The sequence below is a fragment of the Bufo bufo genome, chromosome 4 (assembly GCF_905171765.1).
Source record: "Bufo bufo chromosome 4, aBufBuf1.1, whole genome shotgun sequence".
NCBI lineage: Eukaryota > Metazoa > Chordata > Amphibia > Anura > Bufonidae > Bufo > Bufo bufo.
In genome coordinates this window covers 26,535,666-26,551,057 of record NC_053392.1, presented here as the reverse complement: position 1 = coordinate 26,551,057, position 15,392 = coordinate 26,535,666, and the positions used below count along the sequence as shown (strand labels likewise).

Sequence of the window (15,392 nt, the reverse complement as noted above, 5' to 3'; positions counted from 1 at the left end):
TGACCAGTGATTTGTAAAGTAGTAGGAATATGTTCTCATCACGGGCATCTATGCCCCTTTTGATGCAACCCATTATCTTATTGGCCTTGGCAGCAGCTGCCTGACACTGGTTTTTGCAGCTTAGTTTGCTGTTTATTAAAATTCCTAGATCCTTTTCCATGTCAGTGTTACCGAGTGTTTTACCATTTAGTATGTACGGGTGACTTGCATTATTCCTTCCCATGTGCATAACCTTACATTTGTCAGTGTTAAACCTCATCTGCCACTTATCTGCCCAAGCCTCCAGTCTATCCAGATCCCTCTGTAGTAGTATACTGTCCTCTTCAGTGTTAATTACTTTACACAGTTTAGTGTCATCTGCGAAAATTGATATTTTACTATGCAAGCCTTCTACAAGATCATTAATAAATATATGACGGCTATATGTATCTAAGCTATATGACGGCTATATGTATCTAAGCTATATGACGGCTATATGTATCTAAGCTATATGACACCTATATGTATCTAAGCTATATGACACCTATATGTAGCTAAGCTCTATGGCAGCTATATGTATCTAAGCTCTATGGCAGCTATATGTATCTAAGCTCTATGACACCTATATGTATCTAAGCTCTATGGCAGCTATGGATCTATGGATCGTCTCTTTTCAGGGGGTCACACTCACAGATATCTTCGCAGACACTATTATAATGTCCAAACTCTTGCTTTATTTCAGACACTTTAGCAAAACACAGGTTAAGAAGTCGCAGCTTCAACTTATCACGTGTGACATCCACACAAAATAACAAACCCTTGCCCGGCTAGGCTCTAACTAAACACATAAGTGTATCCCTGACTCACCTAGAGAGCCCTGTTCACACATGGAACACAAATGCAGCTTTCCTCAGCCATTCAGTCCAGCAACCTCCAGGCTGTGACACTTCAATACCTTTTGGGGGATTGTGGCCCAGTAGTCCTCCCGACTCTGGCCTCGTGATCCTTGTTTCACAGGCGTCACCGCGTCCCCCAAAGTTCAGGCTATCGCCTAGCCTCGTGGCCTCTCAGCCCACCTGGCTGAGACCACTCACACAGAGCCTCACCAGGACTCTGCTTCACAAGACACTCCAGAGTTTAAGGGCCAAAACTGTGTTTTATTGCGGCACGTCCGCGTAAACATAAACAGTAATACTAAATAAACTCCTGCCCGTCTGGGCTCTTCCTAAACATATAGGCTTCCCTGACTCACCTCTAAGTACCGGTTAGTGTCAGGGTCTCAGGCTCCAAGCCTTAGCAGGTTCCACTCATAAAGCATCAGTCCACACAGGGGTGAGATCAGGCTTCGCCTAGCCTTGTGACCCCTCAGTCCTCCTGACTGATACCACATACAGAGCCTCTGCTCCAGTATCACAGACACTTCTACCTCTCCAGACTGACCTACTCTGAGGCGCTTTATGCTAGCCTGATTACAGCAGGCCTCACCTGCGATCACCTCAGGTAGAAAGGAAAACCCGTCCTGGAAGGGTGTGGACTGGCAAATCCCTCTACCAAGCCTAGCCACCAGTCCAAGTAAAATCCAGCCCAGAAAATGTATACAAAAATGTCTCAACAAACTATGCTTTGCTGAGACTACTGCCACTCTCTGGATTTTATCTGTCTCACCCATCTGAGGTACCTGAAGTGGGACAACACACCTTCCAGCAGTGTTCACATTACCACAGTATCTAAGCTATATGACGGCTATATGTATATAAGCTCTATGGAAGCTATATGTATCTAATCTCTATGGCAGCTATATGTATCTAAGCTCTATGACAGCTGTATGTATATAAGCTCTATGGCAGCTATATGTATCTAAGCTATATCACAGCAATTTCTATATTATGGACAATGATTTCCTTTGTGATGTTCCTGGGGGTGGTTTTGAGCTACCAGCTGGGGCTAGTAAAGATCGCCAGACGCAGGGCAACGGGCACACTGGTGGACCGGAGGGAGGGAGCTTTGGAATCCATGGAATCTTTCTTCACGGCTGCCGGCACTGATAAGGATCGCGCATGAGCGATCCCGCACAGGAGCCGCGGCAGCCAGATACAGAGAGACAGGGGTGGGCACCAAAGGCTCTGACGTTTCGTTTACAGAGCCAGGCCCCTACCTCAAGCAGGGAGAAGTCTGTAAACGAGACGTCACCGCCGGAGCCTGGTGAGTGACATCAGGGGTCACGTGACCCGCATCGGGCGTGTGAAATACAGCAGAATAAATAATGAATGTACCTTAGAAATGTGTTTTTAATAATGTTTTAAGCCACCTTAACATATATTGATTTAACTCGGATAACCCCTTTAATTAAAAAACAGATTGAGGAAGATCCAGACCAATACGAGAGTAGATATATAACTAAATAATACAAATTTAAAAGAGTAATAAATACAGATGCAGCCGAGCTAAACTTGATGGTTAACGCATTAAGTAAAGAATAGGAAGAGAAAGGTAACTAACTTTTCAATGGATTTAAATGGCTTTTGTCACGAGAAAACCAAGATAAGACTGTGCCATGTGTTATCAGAGTCAAGTTTAGCTCGGCTACAACTGTACATTGAAACACAACTCAAAATTCTCCTGTACAATGTCTTCTTATGACCCTTATATTGGACTTTGTGTTGAGCTCTGGTCTCAGTAGAATAATGTAACATTTGGGAATGAAGATACAGCCCAGAAGTCCAGCACTGGAACATGAGATGGCAAAAACTTCCACAGCCACCATGTACTTCCCCTTGGTGCTGAGGTAGGCCGGGATGAAGGAGATCCACACACTGCAGAACACCAGCATGCTGAAGGTGATGTACTGAGCCTCATTGAAGGTGTCTGGAAGTCTTCTGGCCAAGAAAGCTACAATAAAGCTCATCATTGCCAGAAATCCAATGTAGCCGATGGACAAGTAGAAAGCAATGGCAGATCCCTCAATACATTGTAAGATTATCTTTCCAACCTCTATTCCAGTGTTATAATCTGGGAATGGTGGAGAATAAAACAACCAGAGGACACAGATCAAAACTTCTCCAGATGAACCTATAACAAGTAAGGATGTGGAGAGGTGTCTCTTCATCCACTGCCTAAGTGTCCTGCCTGGTTTAATGGCTTGAAAAGCTAAGACTACAGTCACTGTTTTAGCTAAGACTGAAGAAACTGCAAGGCTAAAAATGATTCCAAAAGTCACTTGTCGGAGGAGACATGATATATCTGAGGGACGTCCAATGAATAAGAGAGGACATAAAAATGAGAAGATGAGTGAGAGGAGAAGTATGAAACTGAGATTCTGGTTATTGGCTTTCACAATTGGAGAATCTTTATTTTTTATAAATATCCCCAACACAACTATAGTCACAAGGCAAAATGTAAGATTTATAATAATTAGAGATGACCCCAGTGTGTCTCCATAAGACAGGAATTCAATCGGTCTTGGAACGCAGGAATCTCTTCTTCCATTTGACCAGTGATCGTTAGGACACACTAAGCATGTTTCCATATCTGCAATCAAGAAAAGATTATATTTTACCATTGTAAATTTTGCAGAAATGTCAATTTATAGTAGTAGTCATGACATCACTGGCCTGCGGGAAACAGCAAGAAGGCCGCGGTGCTACATCCAGCGCCACTGCCTTCTCAAACAGCTGATCGGCAGAATTCCCGGGTGTCGGACCCCCACCGATCAGATGCTGATGATCTCTGCAAAGGATACATGACCAGTAATAAAAAGCTACAGAACCCCTTTAATGACCCACATTTTGTGTCCTTTGAGGATGTAGCCAGGTTTTCTCATTTTGCCTTTTTGCATTGGGGCTCCCAGATTTTTTTAACCTTTACCCTTATAAAGCTTCATGAGGTTTTGTTTTTAATAGGATTAGATGAACTTTCCCATGGTGCTGAGCTGGATCAAATATCCTTTCATTACATGTATTTAATTTTTTTATCTCAAAAGGAAATTTTAATTGTGATACTTATTTCATGATTATAATGAAATATACAAGTGTTCTGATAGTATATAATTTGTTGTTGGGATATTTGGAGAGGATATCTGGACACTGCACTGCGGCCCTTCAATAGCTATACATAATTTTTACCAAACCTAATTATACAGTCAGGTCCATAAATATTGGGACATCGACACAATTCTAAAATTTTTTGCTCTATACACCACCACCACAATGGATTTGAAATTAAACGAACAAGATGTGCTTTACCTGCAGACTGTCTGCTTTAATTTGAGGGTATTTACATCCAAATCAGGTGAACGGTGCAGGAATTACAACAGTTTGCATATGTGTAAATTCCTGCACCGTTCACCTGATTTGGATGTAAATACCCTCAAATTAAAGCAGACAGTCTGCAGGTAAAGCACATCTTGTTTGTTTTATTTCAAATCCATTGTGGTGGTGTATAGAGCCAAAAATGTTAGAATTGTGTCGATGTCCCAATATTTATGGACCTGACTGTATAATTAGGTTTGGTAAAAAATATGTATAGCTATTGAAGGGCCGCAGTGCAGTGTCCAGATATCCTCTCCAAATATCCCAACAACAAATTATATACTATCAGTACACTTGTATATTTCATTATAGTCATAAAATAAGTATCACAATTAAAATTTCCTTTTGAGATAAAAAAAAATAAAATACATGTAATGAAAGGATATTTAATCCAGCTCAGCACCATGGGAAAGTTCATCTAATCCTATTAAAAACAAAACCTCATGAAGCTTTATAAGGGTAAAGATTCAAAAAATCTGGGAGCCCCAATGCAAAAAAGCAAAATGAGAAAAACTGGCTACATCCTGTTAAGGGACCAAAAGTAATGGGAAATAATAATCATAAATCAAACTTTCACTTGTTAATACTTGGTTGCAAATCCTTTGCAGTCAATTACAGCCCGAAGTCTGGAACGCATAGACATCACCAGACTCTGGGTTTCATCCCTGGTGATGCTCTGCCAGGCCTCTACTGCAACTGTTTTCAGTCCCTGCTTGTTCTTGGGGCATTTTCCCTTCAGTTTTGTCTTCAGCAAGTGAAATGCATGCTCAATCGGATTCAGGTCAGGTGCATAACATTCCACTTCTTTCCCTTAAAAATCTCTTTGGTTGCTTTTGCAGTATGCTTTGGATCATTGTCCATCTGCACTGTGAAGCGCCGTCCAATGAGTTCTGAAGCATTTGTCTGAATATGAGCAGATAATATTGCCTGAAACACTTCAGAATTCATCCTTCTGCTTTTGTCAGCAGTCACATCATCAATAAATATAAGAGAACCAGTTCCATTGTCAGCCATACATGCCCACGCCATGACACTACCACCACCATGCTTCACTGATGAGGTGGTATGCTTAGGATCATGAGCAGTTCCTTTCCTCCTCCATACTCTTCTCTTCCCATCATTCTGGTACAAGTTGATCTTGGTCTCATCTGTCCATAGGATGTTGTTCCAGAACTGTGAAGGCTTTTTTAGATGTCGTTTGGCAAACTCTAATCTGGCCTTCCTGTTTTCGAGGCTCACCAATGGTTTACAACTTGTGGTGAACCCTCTGTATTTACTCTGGTGAAGTCTTCTCTTGATTGTTGACTTTGACACACATACACCTACAGTTGCAAGAAAAAGTATGTGAACCCTTTGGAATGATATGGATTTCTGCACAAATTCGTCATAAAATGTGATCTGGTCTTCATCTAAGTCACAACAATAGACAATCACAGTCTGCTTAAACTAATAACACACAAAGAATTAAATGTTACCATGTTTTTATTGAACACACCATGTAAACATTCACAGTGCAGGTAAAAAAAAGTGTGTGAAGCCCTAGACTAATGACATCTCCAAGAGCTAATTGGAGTGAGGTGTCAGCCAATTGGAGTCCAATCTATGAGATGAGATTGGAGGTGTTGGTTACAGCTGCCCTGCCCTATAAAAAACACACACCAGTTCTGGGTTTGCTTTTCACAAGAAGCATTGCCTGATGTGAATGATGCCTCGCACAAAAGAGCTCTCAGAAGACCTATGATTAAGAATTGTTGACTTGCATAAAGCTGGAAAGGGTTATAAAAGTATCTTCAAAAGCCTTGCTGTTCCACGGTAAGACAAATTGTCTATAAATGGAGAAAGTTCAGCACTGCTGATACTCTCCCTAGGAGTGGCCGTCCTGTAAAGATGACTGCAAGAGCACAGCGCAGACTGCTCAATGAAGTGAAGAAGAATCCAAGAGTGTCAGCTAAAGACTTACAAAAGTCTCTGGCATATGCTGACATCCCTGTTAGCGAATCTACGATACATAAAACACTAAACAAGAATGGATTTCATGAGAGGATACCACAGAGGAAGCCACTGCTGTCAAAAAAAACCCATTGCTGCACGTTTACAGTTTGCACAAGAGCACCTGGATGTTCCACAGCAGTACTGGCAAAATATTCTGTGGACAGATGAAACCAAAGTTGAGTTGTTTGGAAGAAACACACAACACTATGTGTGGAGAAAAAGAGGCACAGCACACCAATATCAAAACCTTATCCCAACTGTGAAGTATGGTGGTGGGGGCATCATGGTTTGGGGCTGCTTTGCTGCGTCAGGGCCTGGACGGATTGCTATCATCAAAGGAAAAATGAATTCCCAAGTTTATGAAGACATTTTGCAGGAGAACTTAAGGCCATCTGTCCACCAGCTGAAGCTCAACAGAAGATGGGTGTTGCAAAAGGACAACGACCCAAAGCATAAAAGTAAATCAACAACAGAATGGCTTAAACAGAAGAAAATATGCCTTCTGGAGTGGCCCAGTCAGAGTCCTGACCTCACCCCGATTGAGATGCTGTGGCATGACCTCAAGAAAGCGATTCACACCAGACATCCCAAGAATATTGCTGAACTGAAACAGTTCTGTAAAGAGGAATGGTCAAGAATTACTCCTGACCGTTGTGCACGTCTGATCTGCAACTACAGGAAACGTTTGGTTGAAGTTATTGCTGCTAAAGGAGGTTCAACCAGTTATTAAATCCAAGGGTTCACATACTTTTTCCACCTGCACTGTGAATGTTTACATGGTGCGTTCAATAAAAACATGGTAACATTTAATTATTTGTGTGTTATTAGTTTAAGCAGACTGTGATTGTCTATTGTTGTGACTTAGATGAAGATCAGATCACATTTTATGACCAATTTGTTGAGAAATCCATATCATTCCAAAGGGTTCACATACTTTTTCTTGCAACTGTACTTCCTGGAGAATGTTCTTGATCTGGAAAACTGTTGTGAAGGGTGTTTTCTTTACCAGGGAAAGAATTATTTGGTCATCCACCACAGTTGTTTTCTGTGGTCTTCCCAGATCTTTTGGTGTTGCTGAGCTCATCGGCGCGTTCCTCCTTTTTAAGAATGTTCCAAACAGTTGTTTTGGCCACGCCTAATGTTTTTTGCTATCTCTCTGATGGGTTGGTTTTGTTTTTTCAGCCTAATGATGACTTGCTTCCCTGATAGTGACAGCTCTTTGGATCTCATCTTGAGAGTTGACAGCAACAGATTACAAATGCAAATAGCACACTTGAAATGAACTCTGGACCTTTTATCTGCTCATTGTAATTGGGATAATGAGGGAATAACACACACCTGGTCATGGAACAGCTGAGAAGCCAATTGTCCCATTACTTTTGTTCTTTTAACAAGTGGGAGGCACATATGCAAACTGTTCCTACACCGTTCACCTGATTTGGATGTAAATACCCTCAAATTAAAGCTGACAGTCTGCAGTTAAAGCACATCTTGTTTGTTTCATTTCCAATCCATTGTGGTGGTGTATAGAGCCAAAAATGTTAGAATTGTGTCGATGTCCCAATATTTATGGACCTGACTGTATGATAATTCCCCATTTACACAGGCGGCTCAAGCTCACTGCTGCTGCTTTATATCCTAATCTTCACCAACCAATGACTAGCAACCAGTAGATATTTAAGGCATCTTCCCTGGTAGTGGTGCCTACCTCTGCCTGTTTCTTGATTGTTTCTCTGTTGCCTAACCTGACCTGTGCATGATTTTTCATATTGATCCAGTGCCGCTTGCCGTGACCTTGGTTATGGTTCTCAAATTTGCATGGATTCTGCCTGTCCTGACCTTGGCCTGTCACTGACTATGAGTTTGATTGATCTCTCGGTGCCCTGAACCAGTGTCTCTGACTCCCAAAAGTCAGCTTCCCAACCACATTGGGATTATTCCAGAAGGTAGCGGCCTGGTGATTCCCAGCAGTGAAGTCTAAATCCCTGTTTGGGGATAAAGTGTAAATACCTGCGGACTGGCTGGATAACACCCTTAGATCTAGCCCAAAGTCAAACCGGTTGGTTGGTACAGTGTTTCCACACCAACTGCCATAACATTCCCTTGATTACAATTTCTTTGTATTTCATGGCCAGTTTTTATACTGAAATGTTATGGTGTTAGAACAACTGGCCCATTTACTCACATTTATCTTAGGATACATATACATTTATCAGCAGTTGCTTCATTAGGTTGGTGATAAACATCTACTGTCAACAATAGCAGATCTATTCATTGTCATCATGGTAAAATGTGTGCAAATCCTCAGGCATCCATGTGTCTGATTCATTTTGATAAAGGTAATGTTTTCGACAATGGTGCAGGACAATGTTGCCTATTTGGGTGTAATAACGGCACCTGCTGAGCTGAAACCTCTCTCTGAAATCACAGTGAAGTATTGACAAGACAACTCAGCAATAGCAAAGTGGGCTACTTCTAGTCACTGTTTCAATTTTCCTCTCCAGAAGTCCATGTGGTCAGGAAATAGTGTTGTACTGATATCCTTTGCCCACCGCTGCCTCACTCCTTCCTGTAGGCCCAGGCACTGCACTACTCACAGTGGCCCCACTCCTCTTCCTTCCACAGCTCTGGTTCCACCCACCATGGTCTTCTGGAGCCAATCCTACTTTAAAGGCTTCCAGGCCTGCTCTATAGTGCATATGCATGCTTACTCTCAGCCTCTTGAAAAGTCAGCATGCGCACGTCCAAATCCTTTCCCACCCTGTCCCTAGGTATTTAAGTTGCCCTCCCCTCTGAAAGGGAGCTTGAGTTTTAGGTTTTCTAGTCTCTAGTAAAACGCTAAAGTGTGTTTTCTGTCTGACTACCCATTTACCTTACTCCAGCCTGACTACCGACTCTGACTTCTAGTTGCCTTCCCTGATCTAAACCTGTTTCTTGGATTACCCTACTGCCACCTGTCCTGATCTCAGCCTTGTCTCTATCCTTGTATCCTTGTATGCTGCCTGCTCTAACCTCGGCCCATCTCCTGACTACACATATTACCTGATCCTTCAGTGCTTTTCACTGGTGTGTCCGACCCTGTTGGTCAGCCACCAAATGCACTAGAACTATCTTAATTGGTAGTGGTTTGGTGGCTCCTCCTCAGCTAAGTTGGGATCCAGGGGTTAAAGAGTGAATACCACAGGACTAACAGGATCATGTGTTTAGTGTTACTCCTAACCAAACCGGTTTATTGGTAAAATGGATCCACACCCACTGCATGTTAACAGAGTATGTTCTGGAGGAAAGGCACACACAGTCATGTAGACAACGAGACAATTTTAAACAATTTTAATGTACATAAAAATGTACAGATGGTTAGAAGTTACATACGGTTGAAAAAAGACATAAGTCCATCTAGTTCAAGCAAGTGTGAATATCATATAGCATCATTAAATATTATAAAGACGTGGAACTGTGCGACATTTTGAAAATTAAACAGTTTTTACAGACAAATGGCCAAAAGTACCAATGCCATAGAGAAGAATACAATTTGGGTGAAGGTGCAGAACTGTGTAAAATTTAGAAACGTCAAATTTTACAGAGAGCTGAGAAGAAATACTGCTGTAATAAAGGACAATAACATTTTAGACAAATCACATAACTGTGCAACCTGTTTAAGAAGAGGACAGTTTTATACAGAAAGCCGTCCAGAAGTATTAGTCATATAGCAGAATTATATTTGAGTGAAGGCATGGAACTGCGTGAAATTTTAAAAACTAGACAATTCTTATATACAGCTATTAATGCCACATTGATAGCAGAATTACATTTTGGTGGTGGCGCCACTTGCCTCACTGAATACCCGTTATAACAGTATACTGGAGGCTGGACAAGATATGGTAAAATGATAGCACACTTAGAAATATAGAGCATACAAAGGTAGCAGCTCTCACCTAAAAAAAAGCGACTCCCAGAAGCACGGTCGCGTTTCGGACTCACAAATTACAGTCATGTCATGAGTAAGGACTGTAATTTGTGAGTCTGAAACGTGTAGATTGTGTACTACTGTCCTGTGTATGGAAAACTTTTTAACCGCTGGAATAAAGAAATTTGATTTTTAGAGGCTGGACCTTTCTGTTTTTTCTTCAATGATAGCACACTGGGCCATTTCCAGCCACTGCTCCAATCTGCCTCCCCAGAAGTCCACAGAAAGGGCTCAGTCATTTTGAAAAGGAGATAAATTTAAAGGGAGTCTATAAGAAACTTACCTGTCCGGGTTTCAGCGGTGCTGGAGCCACGCCCCCTGGTGACACGACAGCATCCTTAGCAACAGGATGCAATACTCTGTTTCTTCTTGCAGCTGCCGTGTGCTGGGGGATATTAGCAATGGGCTGAATGCTCAGCTGCTCTTACTGTGTGCTAGTGTTTCTGACTAATGGAGCTCCGAGTAATGGACCTATCAGGTTCTGATCCAGGGACTCGTTCCTCTGACTCTTCTGACCACTCTCTGTATCTGGTTTGGTACTCCATAGCTTGTCTGGTTCTGACCCATGTATGTACGACTCTGGTATTTTGTTTGTCTGTCTTGTTTGTTAGTGCATCTCTGCACTTAAATAGCGTAGGGACTGTCGACCCGTTGCGGTCTAGCTATATAGGGCTTCTACTGCACGTAGGTAGGGACAGCGGGCTGGGTTCTAGCCTAAGGGCTCACTGTCCATGTTTGTCCCCACCTGATAACTGAGTCTGTCATGTAAATTTCACTAATATAGCTACCAGCAATGGCCATCAGAACATTGCAAAAGCATTATAACCATATCTTTATGTCATCTGGATGTGTTTTCATGTCCAGGAAAAGCACTTTTATTCCTATGAAAAACAGCTTCCAAGTTCCCATTGGGCAGGCTTTCCTTTTTAAAGTGCTTAATTCCGCCACATTTCCCCGCTGTCTGCTATTCCCCTAACTTCCCAAGGCTGCCTCCCCCGACATCACAGTGATGCAGGGAAGAAGCCTTGGGTGGGTGGGGAGAAGGCCTTTCTAGAAACACACTGATATTGATGCACTGAAATGTGCTGAACAGGAGCAAAATTGCAACTAGTTTGTAAAAACAAAAAAGTGCAACTGCACAGAATATCCAGCAAAACGTGTGCTGCTGGGGGTACTGTGCATAGGACTATAAAACACTAACTATTGATGGTGAGGTTTTATAAATAAAGATAAAAAGGCTAGCTACTCATGCACAATATAAAAATATCTTTTTTGAGGCTCTGCAAGATTTCTGTGATTGCAGTGCATTACATGAACAGCTCTAGATGCCCTCACTGTAAGGTAATCACACAGAACAATGCCCCTATGTTCTCCTCCTCTACTGATAAAACCCTGACATTTCTACCTATTAGTTCAATCTACCAAACTAAGTATGTCCCTATACTATCCCTGCAATACCCTAAGATGGCTGGCTTGAGTTTGTAATTGGCGTCTGCCGAGTCAGACAGACTCATGTGACACAAGTTCACAATGGCATCTGTGCTTCAGACAGACCACAGAGCCTGATGGGACAATATCTATCCAGCCACATGATAGGCTGTCTGCAAAGCCCGCCAGCCAGGGTTTCCCCCAGAGTCATGTGATCTGTCTTCCCCATCTTCCCCGCTCTATTTCTCTTGCATCTTAACAGTAAAATGGCAATCACTGTTTTGGAAATTCCTAAAAAGCAAATTGCCTAATCTACGGATTTGTTTGGCAGAAGAATTTTTGTGAAATTTATATTGATCAATTCCATCTAAACTACTTTTATCCCTTTTACAAAAAACCTTCTATGGAGAATGAAAAAAAATATGGATTCCTCTATATGATATTCATATTAAACACCTGGAGGAATGGAAACTAGCAAAATGGCCCCTTCCAAAATATGACTGATCTACCCGACATACAGATGTAGCCAATGTTATCTTGACTGGCTTAACGCGCTAATGCAACAAAATGATATTACAGTGATCATGTTACAGTGACCCTCCTGGCATGCCTGGAGCCAGGATAATGTTGGCTACATCAGAACACATGAGCTCAAAATGAATGTTGTCTGATCGGTGCTAATGCCCATCTTGTAGATTTGTACTTTCATGTGAAATTGTCTCTACTCACCAGTCTGGTTGGAGATCTCGCCTTCTGCACAGGGGGCACAGTAGTAGCAGCATTTCTGTTTTCCTTCCAGTAGGACTTTCCAGTATCCATGGAGGCAACTCTCACTACAGGTGGAGCGCGGTGTCTGAAAAAGTCATATACACATATACCGTATTTAATGCTTGACTTTTGAGACATAAAGGTGCTCTCCCTTTTATAATATATAAACTCCAGATATTGGGACCTGTAGAGGAATCCATACTCTTGGAGATATGTCACCTTTGAGGCCACTCAGTGGAAACAGAGGATAAAGTGACCCTGTCCATGCAGGAAGTTGACATATAGAGACCAGAAGTCCAACGAAGAGCCCTGGAGCGAGGGAGTCAGAACCGAGCAATGGGGACTAGATGAGTATAGATTTCTAAGCAGGTCCCAATTTCTGTGAGTTACATAAATACACAACTGACAATACTAGCTAATTCCTCAAGCCAATGTTAAAAGCTGAGGACTTTGCCAATATCTTCCAGTCAGGAACATATCGGAGCCCCTCATGCACCTGGTCACGGTGTCTCAGCAAGCATGGGGTCCTACCACTAAACTACCTGTGGTGTGTAAACAAGGTCTGAACATTGCTAAAAACCAACTCACAGCCTGACTCTCACATGCCTCCATGGTGGTATCACCAATGCACTGTGCTGTGAGTTGGTTTTTAGCACTGTTCAGACAAACACTGCATGTATATGTGCTGGGTAGCAGCCAGATCTCCATTGGATACCATTGTAGTTAATGGGACTGTCAATTTGTTTTCTGCTGGATCAGCCTGCCGGACACTGGTAAAGGAGATGTGCAAGAGGCCTTAGACTACAAAATGTACAGTATGCAGCAGGTATTCTGTTTTCAAAGTTCTTGACTTAGTCCTCATGCACATGACCATATGTGTTTTGTGGTTCACAAACTATGGATCCTCAAAACATGCATACCGGCAGTGTACTGTACATGTCATCATGTTCTTTCTCCCTTTTATAGAAGTGTCCTATCCTTTTCTGCATAACGGACAAGTGTAGCACGTTTTTTTTACTATTATTTTTTTTTTCCGCAGACAATTGAAATTAATGTGTCCGAATTTGAACCGCTAAAAATGTGGATTAGATGTGGAAGGAAAATCCGGCGGTGTGCATAAGGCCTTAAATAACAAGGAAACTATGTCTTGCAGATGGAAGCAAAATACAGTAGAAAACATAGAAACATAGAATGTGTCGGCAGATAAGAACCATTTGGCCCATCTAGTCTGCCCAATATACTGACTACTATGAATAGCCCCTGGCCCTATCTTATATGAAAGATGGCCTTATGCCTATCCCATGCATGCTTAAACTCCTTCACTGTATTTGCAGCTACCACTTCTGCAGGAAGGCTATTCCATGCATCCACTGCTCTCTCAATAAAGTAATACTTCCTAATATTACTTTTAAACCTTTGCCCCTCTAATTTAAAACTATGTCCTCTTGTAACAAATTTTCTTCTGTTAAACATTCTCTCCTCTTTTACCTTGTTGATTCCCTTTATGTATCTAGCAGTTTCTATCATATCCCCTCTGTCTCGTCTTTCTTCCAAGCTATACATGTTAAGGTCATTTAATCTTTCCTGGTAAGTTTTATCCTGCAATCCATGTACCAGTTTAGTAGCTCTTCTCTGAAGTCTCTCCAAAGTATCAATATCCTTCTGGAGATATGGTCTCCAGTACTGAGCACAATACTCTAAATGAGGTCTCACTAGTGCTCTGTAGAGCGGCATGAGCACCTCCCTCTTTCTACTGGTAATTCCTCTCTCTATACACCCAAGCATTCTGCTAGCATTTCCTGCTGCTCTATGACATTGTCTGCCTACCTTTAAGTCTTCTGAAATAATGACCCCTAAATCCCTTTCCTCAGATACTGAGGTTAGGACTGTATCACAGATTTTATATTCTGCTCTTGGGTTTTTACACCCCAGGTGCATTATCTTGCACTTATCAATATTACATTTTAGTTACCAGATTTTTGACCATTCCTCTAGTTTTCCTAAATCCTTTTCCATTTTTTGTATCCCCCCAGGAACATCAACCCGGTTACAAATCTTTGTGTCATCAGCAAAAAGACACACCTTACCATCGAGGCCTTCCTCAATTTCACTGATATAGATATTAAACAATATGGGTCCCAGAACAGATCCCTGCGGTACCCCACTGGTAACAAGACCATGGTCTGAATATACTCCATTGACTACAACCCTCTGTTGTCTGTCCCTCAGCCACTGCCTAATCCATTGAACAATATAGGAGTCCAAGCACAAAGACTCCAGTTTATTGATAAGCCTTCTATGTGGGACAGTATCAAAAGCCTTACTAAAGTCTAGATAAGCGATGTCTACTGCACCTCCGCCATCTATTATTTTAGTCACCCAATCAAAAAAATCTATAAGATTAGTTTGACATGATCTCCCTGAAGTAAACCCATGCTGTTTTTCATCATTCAATCCATGGGATTTTAGATGTTCCACAATCCTCTCCTTAAGTATGGTTTCCATTAATTTCCCCACTATTGATGTCAGGTGCGGTTAGCTGGACCGGGGAAAGCACTCTGACGCCAACGTATGCAATGGCTAGGTCAGGTGTAGGTGATAGTTTATAGTTTTGTTTGTGACGCCAATTGCAGCGTGCGCAGGGTACTAACACAGGGCCCTTTAAGGTGTTGTAACTCCCGTACCAGGTTAGGAATGCCAGAGTGGGGTAATGGTAATGGTGTCAATGGTGTCCCCTACCTGGGTACGGCTGGACTCCTGGATCCTGGCTCACTTGCAATAAAATGAGTGTGATGCTAGTAGGAGTAATAGAGGGATTTGCAGCAGTAATTGAGATCCAGACCTTGGTAAAGTTCAAACTTGTCTTTACTGGTGGTAGCTTTCATCCAAGCAAGGTACAGCAATAGTCTTTGGTCCCAGCAGGTATTGGCAATGTGTGGCAGGAATATATC

General features: G+C 42.1%; 1 protein-coding gene across 1 annotated transcript in view; it reads right to left on the bottom strand.

Moving 5' to 3' along the window:
• Positions 1–15,392, bottom strand: part of LOC120998917 (vomeronasal type-2 receptor 26-like) — a gene marked incomplete at its 3' end in the record, with an annotated part of 72,458 nt that overhangs the window by 5,916 nt on the left and 51,150 nt on the right. Inside the window, exons 3-4 of the mRNA XM_040429796.1 lie at positions 12,403–12,526; positions 2,621–3,507 (exon numbers count right to left, since the gene is read on the bottom strand). Coding sequence (XP_040285730.1) covers positions 2,621–3,507; positions 12,403–12,526 — 1,011 coding nt within the window. The remainder of the gene's footprint in view (positions 1–2,620; positions 3,508–12,402; positions 12,527–15,392) is intronic.